Source organism: Rhinopithecus roxellana, chromosome 9 (genome assembly GCF_007565055.1).
Source record: "Rhinopithecus roxellana isolate Shanxi Qingling chromosome 9, ASM756505v1, whole genome shotgun sequence".
Taxonomy (NCBI): Eukaryota; Metazoa; Chordata; class Mammalia; order Primates; family Cercopithecidae; genus Rhinopithecus; species Rhinopithecus roxellana.
The window spans coordinates 142,833,808-142,855,054 of record NC_044557.1 but is presented as its reverse complement, the minus strand read 5'-3'; the positions used below and the strand labels follow the sequence as shown (position 1 = coordinate 142,855,054).

Here is a 21,247-nt window from a genome sequence, read left to right as displayed (position 1 = left end):
TTATTGTCCTTAAACCAGCTTTGGAGACGTGCTGGAAGATAATTTTCCATGGGTCTCGCACTTTCCTGTTGTTTTGTGAACAGAGGCTGTGGCTGCCTTTGTTCTTGTCTGTCTTTTCAAGATTATTTCTATATACAGTGAGTAGCTTTGGAAGATGCTGTAGTGACTTCACAGCAGCGGTCAGGTTTGCATATCTCCCTGGAAGGTAGAGCTGGTATCTCCCACTAGTGCAAAGGGATAGGCATCTTTCCCATGATTAAAGATTCCAGCTTCTGAAGTTTAGGGTCTCTCTCCTATAATGCAACACACTGCATGTGCAGGTGGCATGTGGCCCTGTTCAAGTTGCTCTGTGACAACTGGGGCTCAGGAAACTAGAGCCCAGTGGTCACAAGGTAATGTTGATATTCTGGCTACCTCTATTATTGTAAGTAACAAATACCTTGTCTCTCACCCAGGAGACTTCTTTCCTCTGCTAGCATTTGTTAGGTTGTGACAGGCTAACTTGTTGGCTTGAAAGTAGTGTAAATCTCAGATCCTTCACAGGTCTTGACAGTATGTAGGTAACACAAATAAATGCATAAACAGCTATCTGAGTTCAGCTCAGAAATGTCAGTTTTTACCCATGTTTTTCATTAAAAACTATATTATATATTGTATAAATATAGCATCGGTGTTTCAGATTTTTTTCTACATTATAGTAAGTTTTTGGTATAAGTTTGCTATTTATACTTAATGAGAATTTTAAAAGCATAATAAACCATGTTTTTAGCGCACTAAAATTGCATGTATGTTTATATAAACTTGTGTTTGGTTTGTTTTTGTTTTTTGAGATACAGTTGCATTCTGTCATCCAGGCTGGAGTACAGTAGTGCAGTCTCAGCTCACTGCAACCTCTGCCTCCCCGGTTCAAGCAATTCTCATGCCTCAACCTCCCGTGTAGCTGGGACTACAGTCACCTGCCACTAAGCCTGGCTAAATTTTGTATTTTTAGTAGAGACAGGATTTTGCCGTGTTGGCCAGGCTGGTCTCAAACTCTTGACCTCAAGTAATCCACGCACCTCCACCTCACAAAATGCTGGGATTACAAACGTGAGCTACGAGCCACTGTGCCCAGCCCTGTGTTTGTAAATACATATCTAGTTATGTTTTTGCTTTCTTTGGATTCTTTTTTTTTTTTTTTTTTTTTGAGACAGAGTCTCGCTCTGTCACCCTGGGTGGAATACAGTGGCATCATCTCCGCTCACTGCAACCTCCACCTCCCGGGTTCAAGTGATTCTCCTGTCTCAGCCTCCCTTGTAGCTGAGACTACAGTTGGATGCCACCATGCCCAGCTAATTTTTTGTATTTTTAATAGAGACAGGGTTTCTATTAAACATGTTAGTAGTAGACGGGGTTTCTACTAAACATAGCCCCATATTAGCCCGAATGGTCTCTGTCTCCTGACCTCATGATCCACCCACCTCGGCCTCTCAAAGTGCAGGGATTACAGGCGTGAGCCACCGCACCTGGCCTAGTTATGTTTTTAAAAACAAATTATTGGTCTGCCTCGTCACATATTGATGAATCAGTTTTAATTCCATGAATGTCATAGTGATGTACTGTTTGCCTCTATTTCAGAATATTGGAAAGAAGATGACCTGTCAGGAGTTCATTGCAAATCTGCAAGGGGTAAATGAGGGTGTTGATTTCTCCAAGGATCTGCTGAAAGTAAGCATGGAACTATTGGTTTGTAATGTACGCTTATGTTTCTATTTGCTGCTTACGGCTTAATCCTAAGTAGGCTGAGGATCACTTTATTTTGCTTTTTGCTTTTGGTTTTACTCGTGATGTTTCTTTTAAGCCTTGTCCTTGATTTTTCCTGCTGTAAAACACCTTAAGCTGATAATTTCTAGAAGTCTGCGTTATAATCAATGATACTGAGGTAAGTAAATTTGGAATGGTTGGTGATACAAATAGTGAGTGGCAATTTTTGTCTGATTTATTTGTAAATAGACTATCAGAATTTGAGAAAGGTCACAAGGATATATGCACTATGGAAACAGAGAAGCATTTGCAGGCTGTAATGGAACCACTTCCAACTGTGTTCAATCCCTAGTCTCAGAGCCACTCAGGTTGTCTCTGGAAATAGATTAAATTAAATTCTCAGTACTTGTAGAGTGCCTGAACTATTTGCATTCGGCCTTATTATTGGTAACAATCAGCATATTTTTCCCCATCATCAGATTGTTTTCAAGGAGACAACAAAATCAACTTTGGAATTCATGCATGCTCCAGCATGGTAAATGAGATGGGCATTCGATTGAGTACAAAATAATGATAATATCAATATTGTGGGTGTTGTAGGATAAGATGTGTCCATTGAGAATGTGATTTTTATAGATCTCTGTTTGATTCTAGCCTTTTTAAAAACTTAGTACACGTATAGGTTTCTTTTGGAATCAATTTCTTTAAATGAATTTTTGAGAAAGGTGACATTTGAATCAGATGTGGTATGGAAATATATGACATGATACGGAAATGTTGAAAGACATGTCCTTTGTTACGTTTTATGTAACTTTTAAGCTACATAGAATAGAGTTCTGCCAGATTTGGAAAGACATATCTACTATGGTAAATGAAAGAAGCCATTACGATGCGGTAATATGACATTTTTAGTCTTACTGACTTTATTTGCAGCACATTACAAAAAATTACGGCCGGGCGTGGTGGCTCACGCCTGTAATCCCAGCACTTTGGGAGGCCGAGGCGGGCGGATCACAAGGTCGGGAGATCGAGACCATGGTGAAACCCCGTCTCTACTAAAAATACAAAAAAATTAGCCAGGCGCGGTGGCGGGCGCCTGTAGTCCCACCTACTCAGGAGGCTGAGGCAGGAGAATGGCGTGAACCCGGGAGGCGGAGCTTGCAGTGAGCCGTGATCCGGCCACTGCACTCCAGCCTGGGCGGCAGAGCGAGACTCTGCCTCAAAAAAAAAAAAAAAAAAAAAAATTATGAAAAAAACGCATGAAGAAAAGGAGCTTTAATTTATGGAGTAAAGAAGGCATTTTTTTAGGTCCTTTGTAGAGCAAATGCTGCCATTTCTAAAGATATAATTCCAAATGGGAGCGGGAGATAAACGGTGCAGGATTGTGACGTGATAAAGATGTTTTATATCTTCCATTGAATCCGTACAGTGTTAACAAGACTTTTTTCAGTCTAGTGGTATTTGCGTGGAAAATTATGGAGTCTCTCCCAGAGAGGATTTGTGAGGCTTTTATCAACTTATGTCAGAAATGAAAGTTGACAGGAAAATTTTCATAGTGAAGTTTTTAGAATTTAGTGCTAGGCTTATGGTAACCTGCATGACTACAGGCAAATTATTGGCTAATTCAGAACATGGTTGGTGGAGCTGTATTAAACCGTGTATGGTTAATATGCAGTCCAGAGGCTACTGTTCACCTTGAGTGAATGTGTTCTTTGACTTCATCTACCAAGAATTTGCCAGATGATTTGTTGCTGTTGTGCAATGGGATTATGTTTATAAACCTCGGGAAAAATATGTATTATTTGTTTTTTTTGTTGTGAGGTGATAGTGAAATGATACTGAAAATGGAGGTGTTTAGCATGGAGATTGTCAGGTGAAATATTGATTCTCTTCCATAACAAACCCCAGCTGCTCACCCATCCAAGATAGTTTTCCATTTCAATAGGAATGGGTTTTATTGAAAATTTCAGTAAGAAAAGGTTTTCTTTAAACCATGTTTGTTTCATTTCTCTATTCTGTGTGATGTTCATTTTTCCTTCCCTTTCCTCCCTTTCTTCTTGACTTCCTTTTGTCCTGGTTTCTTTTTATTTCTGTCTTTTCCTTTCTCTTTGGCTTTCTAGTTTTCTTTTGGTATCTTTTTTTCTCATTCTCTTTCTCTTAGGATAGCTGTTGCTGGATTTCCTGCTGAGATAAACTATTAGGTGGAATACGTACTTGAATTTTGGGGGAAAATGCTGTTATATATGTGTTACACAGATACATACACAGAAACTTTTCAACGTTTGGTGTCATCTTACAGGTTTTTTAATATCCTGGTCATTCTCTCTTTCTTTGCCACCTTTCCTATCTCCACGTGACAGGCGTGTGTGACATTCAGTTTATTTTTTGTGAGACAAAAGGAAAAATTATGACCTTTATTAGGTTTCCTCATAATCATATATAGAAATTGCTAGATTCAATATCACAAAAATGCTTAAAGTTACATAGATTAAACTGAGTTTTTCATTGTTACATATTGATCTTGATACTTTTAGATTAATTTGGATCAAAAGTAACATTTGGATTTATGTCTGTTCAGATTTCTTTGGCCCAGAAGTAACATTTGTACTTTTATGGCTGTTGTTCTGTGCTATTTTGTAGTTGGGAACATTCTTGAAGGTCTGCTGTGTGTTTACTAGGTGTTGTGGGATTGGAAAAGATGCTGAAACCAAATGGGCACCTGTCCTCAGAGATCACAGACTACTGAGAAACATTGGAGGGGTCTTTCTCCATAAAATGGACAGTTATTCCATGTTGAAATAAAAGTATAAGCCAAATTCTGTTTTGTTTTCTAAAGAGAAAGGGTTAAGGTCTAAAAGGTCTAAAAAATAGACCTTGACATATTTAAATGTATGAGGAATGAGAAACTTGTGTAAAGTCCTTTAATTCAGAGAATTGAATTGGTATTTTGCTTTTGAATTTGCCTTATACTGTATTGAAGGGATGGATGATACGTTGAGCCCTTTTTTTGGTTTAAAATTCCATTGCAGTTTTCGTTGTTTAGTCAGTTAACCTAAACCAATACATGACTTTTTTCCCCTACAAGGTGCTTAGAGTATAAGATATGGATATCTGTAATAAAAGTGAAATAAGTTGGATATCAGAAGACAACCAGTGATAGGATATTACTTACGTTCTTCAAAGCAGAAAGCTGGAAGGAGGCGATGTTTCAGATGGTGTATTAGTCCATTCTCCCACCGCTGTAAAGAAATACCTCATACTGAGTAATTTATAAAGAACAGAGGTTTATTTCGCTCATGGTTCTGTGGGCTGTACAGAAAGCATGATGCTGGCACCTGCTTGACTTCTAGGGAGGCCTCAGGAAACTTAAAATCATGGCGTATGGGAAGGCAGGCACATGTTACATGGCCAGAGCAGGAGGAAGAGAGGGAGGAGGGAGATGCTACACACTATTAAATAACCATAGCTCAGGAGAGCTCACTCATCATCATGAGAACAGCACCAAGGGGATGGTGCTAACCCATTCATGAGAACTCTGCCCTCCTGATCCAGTCACTTCCCACCAGGCCCCATATCCGGTACTGTGGATTATTATCCAACGTGAGATTTGGTGGGGACACAAACCATGTCAAATGGCCTTTTGAAGTATAGATAAAAGACTTGTTATCTTGGTTATTATTCCATTGCATTTCCTGCCCCTTTCACCCAAAGACATTCTCATATGTACCCCTCTCAACTACATGATCAAATCAAGGCAGTAACTCATTTAACAAAATAGGCCAGATCATCTGGTATGATTGACATAGTACAGATAAACACAGAAAAGTCTGTTATTGTCTTACAAGTTTCTGAATAACACTGTGATCATGTTTCTGCGGGCTCCGCCCATCCCAGTGGTTGGATGTGGTTTGTATTCAAGCATCCTTGGGGACAATGTGGAAGAGAAAGGGGAGGTTCTGCTTTGGGTCTGACAGATTTAGTAAAACGTTCCTAAGGCTCTAATAAGTATTACAGCTGCTAAGGACATGAATAAAGAGGGTTAAGAATGGAGAATGCGGGCTAGCTCTGTATTGTAGGCTGTGTTTTGAAGGACAGTATAGTATGAGGATTGAGTTGATGATTTGAGAGCTGTACTTGACTGGGTTCTAATACCAGGTTCTATCTCTTAATAGTCAGGGGACTATGTCAAGTAAATGCTGTATTTCAATGTCCTCATCTATAAAACGGCAGATTTTATTAGTACCCACTTCATTTGGTTGTTTCAATACTTGAATATATATGTGTGTGTGTGTGTGTGTGTGTGTGTGTGTATGTGTGTGTGTGTGTGTATGTGTGTATGTGTGTGTGTGTGTGTGTATGTGTATGTGTGTGTGTGTGTGTGTGCGTGTGTGTATGTGTGTGTGTGTGTATGTGTGTGTGTGTGTGTGTGTGTGTGTGTATAGCTTTTAGAGTCCTCACATGTAGTAAGTATTGTCTGTTAGCTATTAAAACTTTTTATTTTTGATATTATTTTACTTAGCCTAAAGTGGGCTGGAATGGGACCCTATCCCTTCCTGCAGGTACCTGGGTTTAAGATTTTTTAGAGGCAAGCGAGATTAGTGGCAGTAGTCAAAACCTCTCCCCACCATCCCTTGTTAGCTTGCTGCTTTCCAAGGATACATGTCCTCTGCTCTTTGTAAAGGAACCACCTGTGACGACCTGAAAATGAACCTTGCTTAACCCTTACCTTTTTACCTTGTTAACAGCTTCTTTCTCCTGGGTCTATCCCTCTTCCCCCATTTTTATACCTTACATTTGGTTTGCGTTTTTAGTGACTTCCGTCTTTGATGCTGCAAGAGGGGAAGTACTTAGGGTACATTGGCTCTTGGACTGGTCCTGGAATTTTGAAGAACCTTTGAGGAAGCAAACTAGTTCATATTCTGCTAAGATCCCAAGATTATCCTAGGATATTGGAGATTTGAATTATTTGAAGTGATTAAAATATCCCTGGGGGAAACAAGGGTTGCTAGAGATCTGCCTTCCAAATGGAGAGGCCTTGGTCTGAAGGATCAGGTCCAGGAGTTGTTGGGATTCTGCTTTGTCTCGCTGCAATTTTTATGGACTGTCAGCCTGGAAATGTCTTTCACTCAGTCTCATCGGCGGCTGATAACAACGAGTAAAGTGTTAGCTTTTGATTATGTGCGTATTTCTGAAACTCTTCACTCTGTAGACTAACCTTTGAAAATTCATAACAGCCCAGATATGAAATCAACCTAAATGTTCATCAGCAGATGAATGGATAAAATGTGGTAGATATGCACAGTGGAATACTATTTGGCCTTAAAAAGGAGGAATTCTGTCATTTGTGACATCGATAAATCTGGAGGACATTACACTAAATGAAATAAGCCAGGCACGGAAAGACAAATACCGCATGATCTCGCTTACAGTGGAATCTAAAAAAGTTGATCTCACAGATTTAAGGAGTAGAATGGTGGTTACCAGGGTCTGGGGATGGCGGGGATTTGAGCAAAGGGTACAATTTCCTTTAGACAATATAAATAAATCTTGGAGCTTTGTTGTATAGCATGGTGACTATAGTTAATAACATTATATTGTTTATTTGAAAATCACTAGAATAGATATTGAATGTTCTCGTCACAAAACAGTTAAGTATGTGAGGTGAGAAATATGTTAATTAGCTTTATTTAATCATTGTACAGTATATATGTATACTCACAATATCACATTGTATACCATAAATATATACAGTTTTCATTTGTCAATTAAAACATTTAAAAATAATAATCTTCCTGAAAGTTCCTCTATCTTGTGTTCAAAATGCAGTGTCTTGCTCCTCTGCCTTTCTGTTCCCTGAATTTTATTTCTTCTGAGTTTCGTAGGAAACCCTTGTTCTTGATTGTAACAGAAAAGCTGCATTTCTATCTTCTATCAAATCTGCTCTGCGTCTCTGTCCTCTATCGAAGCTGCTCCGCATCTCTGTCCTCTGTCGAAGCCGCTCTGCGTCTCTGTCCTCTGTCGAAGCCGCTCTGCGTCTCTGTCCTCTGTCGAAGCCGCTCTGCGTCTCTGTCCTCTGTCGAAGCCGCTCTGCGTCTCTGTCCTCTATGGAATCTGCTCTGCGTCTCTGTCCTCTGTCGAAGCCACTCTGCGTCTCTGTCCTCTGTCGAAGCCGCTCTGCGTCTCTGTCCTCTATGGAATCTGCTCTGCGTCTCTGTCCTCTGTCGAAGCCGCTCTGCGTCTCTGTCCTCTGTCGAAGCCGCTCTGCGTCTCTGTCCTCTATGGAATCTGCTCTGCGTCTCTGTCCTCTGTCGAAGCCGCTCTGCGTCTCTGTCCTGTATCAAAGCTGCTCTGCGTTTCTATCCTCTGTCGAATCTGCTCTGCGTTTGTAACTCTAGTGGTTGATAATCCTCCATTTGTCATTATATACAGAAAAGACACAGGGCCTTTCAGTGATGGTCACCAGGTATTTATATATTTAGAGATGAAATGTCCGTTTGAAAATGTATTCACATGAAAGAAGGGAAGAAACTGAGAAAAGACAAGGAGATCCTGGCAAATGGGGTAGGAACATGTAGGGTGGAAGGTCAGTTATTGACTGTCCCATCATTTCATTCTGAAGAGAGATCTAGACTGTAGATTTTGACATGACATGAACCCAGTTGTTTTCTATCCCACTTTCCCATTGCCACCTACCATTTAATACTGAGATACTGCTCTCCTTAGTATTTTTATTCCAGTCATTGTTAGATTTTTTTATTTTGTTATTTTTTGGTGGGGGGAAGCAGTTAAATTCAGTAAGTACCAACGGAGAGTAGAAGTAAATTAGCTGCAACAGTCTCTCCTTTAAGAATTTTTATGTCAACTTACTGATGGAGAAAACAGAAGCAACAAAAAGTTCCACATATTTGCAAAGTAACTAAATATTTGTGATGAAACTGAACACAATTTGCAGAATGTTTAAAAACATACCTCGAATGTATTTAAATACATAAGTAGCTCTAAGAATAATTCTAGTTACAAGGCAGTGTCACTGGAAATAATTAAAAAGGTAGGAAAATCTTATAGAGACCAATGAATATGACAGTGTTTAGGTTATTGCTTACTATTAGATGTTTGACATTAAAATATTCTTTAAATATTTATGTTTTTTTCTAGAAATTGCTTTCCTTGGGAATTTATGAACTTTAAAATTAGCATATCTTCACTTAAGGGAAGACCAAAAGTTTTAATGCAGAAGAGTGTGTGTGTGTGTTGGGGGGCGGGGGGTGAAGAAAGGGTTAGTTAAATTGAAAGGATGTAAATCAGTATGCTTGGCTGAGCAGGATTTGTAAGCTTCATTCCATGAATGGAATGATTAAAAAAAAAAAACAGTGAATTAAATTGTTACATAGTCTATTGGTTAGAATCCCAATAAAAGTTGTCATTCAAATGCATTTGTTTTCCCTTGCTTTCTCAAAGGACAGAGTTCAGGCAACGTTCTTTTAGGAGAAGATTCCGAGAATATGTAGGATACCTCCATCCCATTTTTAACCTCTCTTGTCAGCTGAAAGGATTATATCTTTTGTTTTAAGCATAATTTTCTCATTTGGTTTTCTTAGGGGAAAATAATTTGTGAAAGTGATGGAGGAATTAGCCAAGAAGGTAGAATTTAAACACACTCAAAAGATCAGCAAAGAATAAAACACATTTTAAATAAAGATTAATGCATCTTTTTGGACAAGGAAGAAACAGAATTAGGAAATATAATATGATGCTGTCAGATTTGTAACCATTAGGCTTTTTAATCAGTTACAGCCATATATAAGGGTAAATAACAACAAATGAATCATCCATTAAAAATCTAGAGATAAGGAATTTTTGTAAGTTCAAACCACAAAAAGGATCTGTTTACACAGAGTGACAGCAAGAGCTATAATGATTCTTCTTTGAAGGAAAAAAAAGAAATACAAGAGCAAAAGTGACCCAGCTTTCTTTCTGAGTTCCATCAGCCCCTTTCAGCCAGGGAGAAGATTGGAAATTTAGCACTGACAATTGCCCTACTTTTTAATATTTTCTATCAGAAGGCTTAACCTAAGCAACAGGAAGTCTTTTTTCCATATTTCATCTTCCCATCCCCATTGTTGCTCTCTCCTCTCTGATCTTTACTTCCTGATTATCACTGAGTACAAGTATAACTAGAGACGTCAGAATAAGACTAGGTTTTATTAATGTCAACGTTCTAGTTTGTGCTATCATACTCTAGTTTTGCAGATGTTACCATTGGAGGAGACTGGGTAAAGGGCACAAGGACTGTGTTCTTTTCTTAAAACTGCCTGTGAGTCTGTAATTCTCTCAGTAAAACAATGATAAAAATAATGAACACGTCCACTCTTAAAAAAAAAAATGGGGTAGTTTGTCTATTTAGCCAGAGGTTTTAGGCATCATAAAAATTGGCTTAATGAAATTTTACTACTCTTGGTCATTCTTTTAAAGTACTGAGTATAGTATAATGACCAACAGTTCAGGTATAACTATATAACAGTATTGAAAACACTTGATGTTTTAAGAAAAAGACAATGGGAATTGTTTTGAAGAATTGAAAGCCGGAAAGTAACATGATCCTATGTTTGTTATCATGTTTTACTCTGGATGTTTGAAGAATTGTTTAGGAAAGTGGAAGTGGAAAGAGAGTAAAATTGCAATTGTCTATGTGAGAAGGATGGTGACTCAGATGCTGGTCATGACAGTATTGAAGGAAAAAGTATTGAATTATTTTGAGCTTACTATTAGAGATTCTATTGCTAGACTGGTTCCTGATTGCCCTTACCTGAATGAAGCAGAAAAGAAACAAAAAGTAGAACCTGAATTTTCTCTTCCCAGTTAATTGTTTGTTTGTTTGTTTGTTTTTACGACAGAGTCTCATTCTATTGCCCAGGCTGGAATGCAGTGACATGATCTCTGCTCACTGCAACCTCTGCCTCCCGGGTTCAAGCAATCCTACTGCCACAGCCTCCCGAGTAGCTGGGATTACAGGCATCCACCACCACGCCCAGCTAATTTTTTTATTTTTTTATTTTTTGTATTTTTAGTAGAAATAGGGTTTTACCATGTTGACAGGGCTGGTCTTGACCTCGTGACCTCAAACGATCCACCTACCTCGGCCTCCCAAAGTGCTGGGATTATAGGCGTGAGCCACCATCCCCAGACCCCAGTTAATGTTTAGTTGACCTGTTAGGCTGAATGTCATGGAAGGCTGTGTGGCAGAGTGAAATGAGTAGTTACAGATCTGGAAAGTAATCCCAATATGTTACCTTGGCCAGGCAACTTAATCCTTTTCAGTTTTCTCAGGTATGGCATGGAATAAAAATACCTTCCTCTAAGAGCGGTTAGAATTGAATACAGTGAGGTGTGTTAAGTGGCTAGCGTTGTGCCCGTGTGGAACGCACTAGTTGTTCTGACTGGGTTATGAAAGTCCCTGCGCTCTAAGCCTGTCTTAGTGTTGCTCGCGACTAGTGGTGGCGCCCCTGAGTGATCATTTCACTTTGTGCCTGAGTTTCCTCATTTGTGAAAGAAGATATTTGGCCTGTGCCCATAGTTTTCAGGTTTTCGGTTTAGTCTCCTGGAGCCTGGGTCCAGGGTTCACCCTCCCCTGTCACCACTCCCCTTCTGCTGCAGAAGTTGTTCTCTTTTTCTGTCGTGTTCTAACTTCTTCAGGTGATGTCTTTGGAGCAAAATATTACACGGCAAAAAAGAAGTTGGAGAAACTTAACAGGGCGATCTTGTAAGGATCGTTTCAGTCTAAGTGCTGGGCATTTTCTCAACATTGTTTTTTTTTCTTTGTGAATCCAAATCGCATTTCTTAAGTTTTAACTCTCACCTTGTATTTACTGGTTTAGACAAGGAAGTACATACTTAGTAATGGAACCAGAGAATGTTCGGATTTAAATCCAAGAAAATTGCTTTTGTCATCGCAGCGTTTTCAAAAGGTTATTCCCAAAGTACTATACAAGAGGAAGAAGCAGACCTCAGTCGGAAAAAGGTCTGAACTTTTTATAAAGGAAAAGCCTGAACTGAATTCTCAAAAATACTTGATCTGAGTTATATTCGGAGTATGTAGCTGAAAATAGCAACTTATGGGTGGTATTTAAGTGTAGCTAAAAAAAGAGCATCAACTGTTGCCTGGAGTAGGTGAGTTCTTTCCAAGAGAAGGTCATGGAAACCTGGTAGCAACAGTATCCATGGAGGAAGAGGGCTTGGATGCGTGTCCTGTGTCAGTCGGAGAGCCTTTTAAGAGAAAAGCTAGGTTTGCAAGCTTTTTGAGAGAAAAGCTTTAAAGGTTCTGGCTTAAAATACGGAATATTGCTGCTTTCTTCAGTAAAGCAAATCAAGCTGAGTTCCGTGATGAAGGGTGGGTGGCGTGTTTCCGCTTCTGCCCTCCCAGTGTAGGTCTGGCAGCTTGCTTTCACTTTCAGTCACATGCTCATCATGGGCAGAATAACGATGCTGCTTTTGGTGTGGTTCAGACCGTGATTGAAAAACGGTGATGATAATGAGGGTAATAATTTAAAGTAACTGAAGATCCACAAATCATGTTCATGCGTTTTCTTAAAAAAAACAGATTTACCAAAAAGAAGTCTGTTAGAACGTCTCAACAGAACAGATACTGCTTAAGAGTACAAACAGATTTTTAACGCCCCAAAGAAAGAAAAAAGGAAAAAAAGTTTGAGTGTTAGTGGTTATAATCATTAAGGGTACTGTAATGGAATATTAATGATTCCCAGTGGATTTTATTTTCAATTTGATCATGAAGAAGTGCTACAGAATTTCCTATTCAGATGTATCCATAGACGTTTAAATGTTTGTATGTTTGGAGCATTTTTATTTTTATTTATTTATTTTATTTTATTTCATATTTTATTCTATTTTATTTTGAGACAAGGTCTCACCCTGTTGCCCAGGCCGGAGTGCAGTGGCACGATCTCAGCTCACTGCAACCTCTACCTCCTAGGTTCAAGCGATTCTCCTGCTTCAGCCTCCCGAGTAGCTGGGATTACAACCATGCACCACCACGCCTGTCTAATTTTTATATTTGTAGTAGGGACAGGGGTTTCACCATGTTGGCCAGGCTTGTCTCGAACTCCTGAGCTCAAGTGATCCACCCACCTTGGCCTCCCAAAGTACTGGGATTACAGGCTTGAGCTGCTGCACCCAGCCTTGTTTAGAGCATGTTTAAAGTATCGTAACAGTCTGGGGTTGCTGCCCCTCTCGCTAACATGAACATGTATTATTGATATGAATGTAACTGGTCACATTGTGAATAAAAACCACCCTCTTTTTGCTTATGGTATATCAGGAGACTGAGGAGCTCCTTGCGATTGATGTCCTCCTTTCAGCAGACCAGCAGTGCAAGGATAACTGGAACTATCATGGCAAATATTCTATCCTGAACGTGGTATTTACATAGCCAGTAAGGATACAGAAAAACAAATTTTATTTTAAAGTCATTTGTAGTTATACAGTCAAAATATCCCATAAAGGAAAACAATTTGTTATTATAGTAATGCTTCACTTAGCTAAAGGTCAATCGTTTTTTGAAAAAGTCTCAAAAAGTTGAAAACAAGCAAAAAAATATAAATAACTCTCAACAGCCAGAATAATTAGAGTCCATGTATTAATAACTGACCTCACAAATTTCACACAGACCTTAATTTAGATCCTCTTTTTTAATAATACCCACAATTAGTTTTCACTTTGAAATGTTTGGCCTGATCCTCCCCTGGCATATCATAATCCCGTGGGCCTGTAGACATAGATGAATACCAGCATACAAGTCCCTGCTGACCATCACTGAGCCAGCTCTTCAGGGGCAAGTTAATAGCCACATCCAACTGATTTTAATAAAATGAATTTAATAGAACACAAACATTTAGATTATTACATAAACTTTTCAGTTGAAACTATTTATTTATTAATTTTGAGATGCAGTGTCACTCTGTCACCCAAGCTGGTACGCAGTGGCATGATTTCAGCTCACTGCAACCTCTGCCTCCCAGGTTCAAGCGATTCTCCTGTCTTAGCCTCCCGAGTAGTTGGGATTACAGGCACCCACTACCATGCCCTGCTAATTTTTGTATTTTTAGTGGAAACAGGGTTTCACCATATTGGTCAGGTTGATCTGGAACACCTGACCTCAAGTAATCCACCCACCTCGGCTTCCCAAAGGGCTGGGATTACAGGCATGAACCACCGCACCTGGCCTAAATTGAAATTATTTTAAAGAAACAATTGTTTTCTCAGTTTGGCCATGAAGTAGAAGAATGGAGTTCAAGGAACTGATGTCCCTTAGATAGAGGGGCAGTAGCAAGAAGTGATTTGCTAATGAGATAAAGAGAAAATGTTGAAACCTTAAAGGGCACTAGGTCTCCAAATGGAACAGCTGGAGCTGTTTTGAAGAGAGGCATTCAAATCTGTGTAGTCAGTAGCCTCTCAGAATGGCTGCATTACAGCTCTGCAAAGTAATGGATGTACTTAATGAGTCATCAGAAATGTTACATTTTGTTTACTTAGTTTGATTAAGGAGACAGAGAGTATGAAATAGAGTGGAAAGATTGCCAGTAAAAGTATTTTTTGAAGATTTTTTTGCCATTTAAAGAAATTAGCTTCAGTCAGAAAATTCACTAATGTAGGATAATTCATTTTGCTATCCAAAACCATTCTTGAACTCTGTTCCCTGTCAATGTTGGATTTTTACTGTTATTTTAAGCATTTTATTTACTTGTTTTAATTGTTTTAACGTTTACTCTTCCCTTAAACTCTCCATAGATAGCAGCATAGTTTTTGTGCTAAATTGTTGTTTTCTCAGAAACACCAGAAGCCACATTATCCAGATCTTGCAATGAAGTATTTTCTGGATAATGCAGGTATGTGAACCTTCCTCTTCACAACATACCATCTCGTCAGAGGGAGTTCACACATTCTTTTTTTTTTTTTTTTTTTTTTTTGGAGTTAGTCTCGCTCTGTCACCCAGGCTGGAGTACCGTGGTGTGATCTCAACTCACTGCAACCTCCACCTCCTGGGTTCAAGTGATTCTCCTGCCTTAACCTCCGGAGTGGCTGGAACTACAGGCGCGCACCACCACTCCCGGCTAATTTTTGTATTTTTAATAGAGATGGGATTTCACCATATTGGCCAGGCTGGTCTCGAACTCCTGACCCTCATGATCCACCAGCCTTGGCCTCCAAAAGTGCTGGGATTACAGGTGTGAGCCGCTGCACGCGGCCCACACATTCTTACAGTTCTGCTCATCATCTCCCCAGACTGTCTGTTGAGAAGAATCCTGATACCTTCACACTTTCTCCCAGAAAATAAGAGCTACGCTGTTCATTTGGAAACCACTGCCATTTGTAAAAGACCACAAAGGGAAGTCAGTTTCTGCTCCTGGGGAAAATCATTTCACCATGAGGTTACCTATTCTAAAAGCGATCAGAAGCAATTATTCCTTGAGATTGCAAGATAAGTACATTGTTACTCTTTTTGCCTCATTTCCATGTTCTTTCACTCCCAGAAACAGAAATGAAAGGCAAATATGTATACTCAAAATAGTATCTCGAAAGGTTATTTGCATTTCAGGTTGTTTGTCATATGGTACAGACTTAGACAAAAATAAACAAATAAATACATATTTGAAAAGAAAGTTAGGGATTTTGAGAACATACTGATTAGATGGTGGTATTGCTTTTCACTTGCATTTGATCTTCCTTCCAGTATTCTTTTTTTTTTTTTTTTTGAGACAGAGTCTCGCTCTGTCACCCAGGCTGGAGTGCAATGGCCAGATCTCAGCTCACTGCAAGCGCCGCCTCCTGGGTTTACGCCATTCTCCTGCCTTGCGGGGGCAAGAGATCCTCTTGTTGGCCACAGGATGCCTCATACCTAGTGTAATTCTTAGAACAGATCAGATACTCAACACATAGTCGTTAAAGAAATAATTTCAGTTTTCTGTAAAACACAGTGGCAGTGATTCTGCACGAACAACTTGATATTGTGTGTAGAATTGTTAGCGTGTTTAAGTATATGCATAATTTTGTATTTTACTTTTTGAGAGGAGTTATACCTATAATCACATATTCAGATGGATGTTTGTTTCCCAGAATATTAAGAGCCATAAGCTAGGATTTCCCAAGTGTGCAGATTTTTACACTAGTGGTTTAATTATAATAAACAAAAACATTAGGAGAACGGAGACTTTTTCCCCCCAAAGCACACTTTCATTCATTAAGGCCCTGCTGTGTGTCAGGCTCTATAGCTGGGTTACAGGTGCGGCTCTTATTATTTAGGCCATGCCATTCATCTGTTTCAGAATTTAGTAGATAACAGGTATTGGACAACTACACAAATGATGAACTGCTTTTCTCAAAATTATATATTAAATGTGTAGGTACAGAAGGCATGCTTAATAGATTTTCCATATTTGGCAAAAGTCAGAAGCTGTATCAATATAAAACTTAATAGGATTCCCGAGTTCTGGCTTTGGTAAAGGCTGCACTAAATATATTGCAGGGAGCAAGGATGAATAAGACATGAATTTTGGCCGGGTACGGTGGCTCACACCTGTAATCCCAGCACTTTGGGAGGTCCAGGCAGGCGGATCACCTGAGTTCAGGAGTTGAAGACCAGCCTGGCCAACATGGTGAAACCCTGTCTCTATTAAAAGTACAAAAATTAGCTGGGTGTGGTGTTGCACGCCTGTAATCCCAGCTACTCGACAGGCTGAGGCAGGAGAATCACTTGAACCTGGGAGGTGGAGGTTGCAGTGAGCTGAGATGGCACCACTGCACTCCAACCTGGATGACAGAGACTCCATCTCAAAATAAAAAATTAAAAAAAAAAATCATGAATTTTTCCCTGAAGGAATTTTAATCTGGTACAGTAGTTGTTAATCTGGTTACACATTATAATCAATTGGGGCCAGAGGAAAAAAAGTAGGCTGAAATATTCTCACTGAGATGGAAAACTGTTAAGATGGTACAAACATGTTGGAGAAAGGTCTGGCATGTTCTTACAAAGCTAAACATACCTACCCTATGAACCAGTCATTCAAGAGAAGCAAAAGCATATGTTAAAAGAATAATCACAGCAGATTTATTGCTAATAGCACCAAACTGGAAACAACCCACATATCCACAAACAGGTGAATGGATTAAGAAGCTGTGGAATATCCATTCAGTAGAATATTACTCAATGATGAAAAGGAATGAACTGCGGATACACACAACATCATGAATGAAAGAAGCTTTACATGAAAGTAAGAGTATGCACTACATGATTTTGTTATTTGAAGTTTTAGGATAAACAAAAATAATGTGAGAAAAGGTCAGAAAGCAAAGGTTCGCTTCAGGGATGTGAGGACGGGAATCCTCTGGAAACACATGCAGGAACTCTCTGGGTCATGCTAATATTAATGTTGGGGACAATATCATGTGGGGAGATAAAAGCAAAAACTTGCTGTCTTCTCTCTGCTTTTCCTTCTCCCTCATCAATTTTAAATGTCTGGGAATGACACCATATGTGTTTTTACAAAGCCCCTCAGGTGATTCTCATACTCAGTGAGATTGGAACTATTAAATTAGGATATAATATGAAGGAGAGTGTGTTAGTTTCATATTGCTGTCGTAACAAATCGCCACAAACTTAGTGGCTTGAAACAACATAGGTTTATTATCTCATTGTTCTGTGGGTTAGAGGTTTGGGTTTGCTTGGCTGGTTCTTCTACTTCGGGTTTTTCCATTCCCAAATCAAGATTTAGGCAAGACTGTGTTTATTTCTGGAGGCTCTGAAGGTGAACCTGCTTCAAGTTCATTAAGCTTGTTGGCAGGATTAAGTTCCATGTGGTCACAGGACTGCGGTCCCCATTTTCTTGTTGGCTGTTGGCCGGGGTCCTTCTCAGCTTCTAGCGGTCACCTTTAGTCCTTTGCTTGTGGTCAGCTACCTCCATTTTGAAAGCTAGCAGAGATGACCCAAGTTCTTCTCACTCTCCGGTACTGTCTGTCCTCCTCGTCCTCCGCTTTTCGCCTCATCTCTATCTGGTTTCCTCTTCTGGTGCATCTTGTGAGTGACTGTTCTCCCTTCCTCTTTGAAGGTCTTGTATGATTACACTGGGTCCACCTGGATTATCCAGAATAATCTCCCTATATTAAGGTTAGTTGATTAGTAACCTTAGTTCCATCTGCCAAGTCCCTTTTTAGCAGTGGCTAGATGAACATTTGATTAAATCATCAGGCGATGAGACTCTTAGGGGGCCAGCATCTTTAAAATCCTGCATAAATGTGGAATTACGTATAAAATTACTGTGGGATTTCAGAATAAGCAGAAATGACTTTCAACTGGGCACCATCTGGAAAAGCCCCTTTGAGATGGTAGCACATCGTTGTCTTTTGAAAGGTAGTTCCGATGGGGCTGTGGAGCTGGAGTAGAAGGGACTCTAGTTGGGGGTAACAGCTTAAATGCCAGTGTGGAGACAGGAAGGATGACAATGTGTGGTCTGCTTAGAGCAGCCATATCCCTTGAATATACTCCATGTGTGTTAGTTACTATTTACAGAGGTATTCAGGCTCCTAACGTCAGATTTTTCTAGATCAAAGTGGAAATAAGAGGAAGGTCAAGAAAGTTATTCGACACTTAGCGTGCAGAATCATTCTTTTAAAAGAACTAAGGCAGTTGTGTGGTATGGTTGTTGTACCACCTTCTCTTTGGCTGTTAGAACTGAGTAGAGTTACACATGAAAACATAAAATCTGATTTTCTTACTTCTAAACTTTTAAAAGCTCCTTATCTACTGATACAAACCAGAGAATGTGGCCTTTGGGAAAAGTCTCCCACTCTCCTTTTGTATTACCCCACAGAGCTTCCCTCTGTGACCATTTTTAGTGGGCTTTGTACCCTACTTTAGGTAGATGATAACGTCAGCACAGTCGCAGCTTGTGTGGAGAGATGATGAGGTCATGTTGGCAGGTCCTTCGTGTCACTAAACATTACTGCCATATTATAACTGATTTTTTACAACAATTCCACAGAAAGGAAAATCTTCATTAGCATTACTCTCTACCACTTCCCTTCCTTTTCACCTAATTTACTTATAAGCTTTAAAAAGAGTTATGTATACCTTTTTTATTTTGAAAGCATTCATCTATACAAAGGAGTCACAGAATACTTGCTGCCAACCTTTGAAAAATACAAAGGATGTAACTGCCCACAGTTGCTTTTATTCAGCCTTCTAAAGTGTGTATACCTAAGGGCTAAAATAACAAAACCAGTGCAGCTAGCTGGTCCTTTTTTTGCGTGCTGCATATGAGAAATAGGATTAAAAAGGGAAGTTACGGTGGCAGAAAGCCAAGGGGTCTTTTACAAGAGATCAACAATTTCACTTGCCTTTGGTGACTCATATTTTGCCCTTAAAGCTTCTAGTACATACTAAGCCTTCCATAGTCTTTCCAGACATTTCTGCCTCTCTCTTGCCAGTGTTTGTTTTCCTTCCTTCTCTTCCCACTTTCCACCTAAACCTGAAGTGCTGGTCATGATGATTAGAGGCCTGCAAAAGGAAACTCATCGTCTTCTGTGTCTTTTTTTTTTTTTTATACTCACTTTGAGAAGAAAAATAGCTTTTTCTTGGAGTTGCTCTCTGCATTCTGAGCAGACATTGGTACACCTGTAATTCATATAATAGTTAAATGGCACCATTTAGCAGCTGGAAAGGAAGCACTACCTTCCTTACCATGTGGCAGTCTCATGCTTGTCACCATCCAGCCATATCCTCTGCTGGTGTTCGGATTAAAGTTTGGTGCTTTCAGACTCGGAGACACTGGGATCTGTTTCTGATTTCATCTTTTTCCATTCATTTTCCCACTTTAATATGCTAAGGTATATTTTCTGATAATTCAGAACAATTGCTGCCGCTTTCACCTGTAGTTTTCTCTTCCTGCTTCCACAGTGCGTCTGACTTGGAAAATACTTTGCTTTGCCCATCTATTATGTCAGTTATGTCTGCTTCTGGTTTCTTTTCTCTAGGGAAAATTGATTTTTTAAAAATGAAACCAAGCCTTTAGAAACTCCCTCAGGTAATTTCTTCCGGCTCTCATGTTCTTATATGTTCCTTGTTTGTAATATCTAATTAAAAGCTGATTTTAAGGATCCTTCCAGTGTCGTTAACTTCAAGTAAAGTGTGTCTGTACTCCTGCAGGTACCCACATACATTTTTATGAAAAGGGCAAGCTCGAATTTGTGGTATGTTTTTAAATCATTAATATTATTAATTGAAGATTTGTATTAATAATTGAAGATTTGGGGGCATTATTTGTATTTGAGAACCCCTTTGCAACCTTAAAATCTATAGGTTTCTAAGCTTCACATTATGTCATATGAACAAAGGTGGCACTGCCATTTAAAAACTGAGGCTATCCATACACAGGTACAGAGAGAGAGAGAGAGAGAGCGCAAACAGGCAGATGGATGCGAGCACAAACACGGTGAGAAAATATCCATGCCTAAGGGCATTTCTTTCAGTGCCTCACTGAATGTGCCCTTCTACTCATTTGCTACGTGAAATCACAACCCTGGCATTTGCCTTCTTAGGATACAAATTAATAATTAAGACCAACCAGTCCATGAAAACTCAAAGTGGAAAGTATAAACAGTAACAAATGAACCTAACTGTATTACAAATTAAGTATTTTGTAATTTACACTAAAGGGAATGGAAAAGGAAAGAACTAACATAAATACTTTTGAAAAACAGTATTTTAACTGGATGCCGTGTGGCTGAAGACAAAATGAGCAATACAAAAACACTGTACTCCGGTTAGTAAATTTGTTTTTTACAGGGGTAAGAGCTATTAATTCTGAAACTATTACCGATGCAGAATTTTTCTTCTCGGTCACTTTGCAAGCTGGGGACCCCTGGCCAACAACACCTCACCTGGGCCTCCCTTGGCCACACTGGTGTGCCCCAGCTTACCTGTGTTATTGCTTGTACTCTTGTTTGGTGGTTCCGGAGCTCTTAGACTGCACTCGAGAAGAATGAGGACATGCGGGGCATGGAAGGGTGAGGAGGGCAGAGAATAATTTTATTGAGTTATGAAAATGGCTTTCAGCAAGGGAGGGAGGGGGTTCCCCTGTGTGGCTGGGTCTGGCACCTTTTATGGACTCAGAATGGGGAGTGCATGCTGATTGGTTTGTAAGTATGCAAAAAAGATTAAAGCAAAACCACCACTCAAAGGTGGGCAGGACAGTGTAGAGAAACCAACTGGGAAAGGATAGGAAACCAATTAGGAAAGGGTATATGTAAAATAGATGAAGGCTGGGGACCAATCAGAGGAAAGTACGCTAAAGAGGAAGAGAGGTTCTCAGTTCGGTCCAAGGACTTAAGTTGTAGCTCAGCTTTCAGGCTTTAAACTGTCTTTGGCTTGGAGGTGGGGTTTTGTGGGGCACCTGCCACTGTCTGTCTAGGCGTTTGTCTGCTTCTATCATTGCTTTAT

The 21,247-nt window shown here is 39.6% G+C and overlaps 1 protein-coding gene across 2 annotated transcripts in view; it reads left to right on the top strand.

The window, feature by feature from the left end:
* PSD3 (pleckstrin and Sec7 domain containing 3) overlaps positions 1–21,247 on the top strand; it is a 492,789-nt gene that overhangs the window by 246,100 nt on the left and 225,442 nt on the right. For both annotated transcript variants that reach the window (XM_010363497.2, XM_030937734.1), the window contains one exon: positions 1,618–1,707. In XM_010363497.2, coding sequence (XP_010361799.1) covers positions 1,618–1,707 — 90 coding nt within the window. The remainder of the gene's footprint in view (positions 1–1,617; positions 1,708–21,247) is intronic.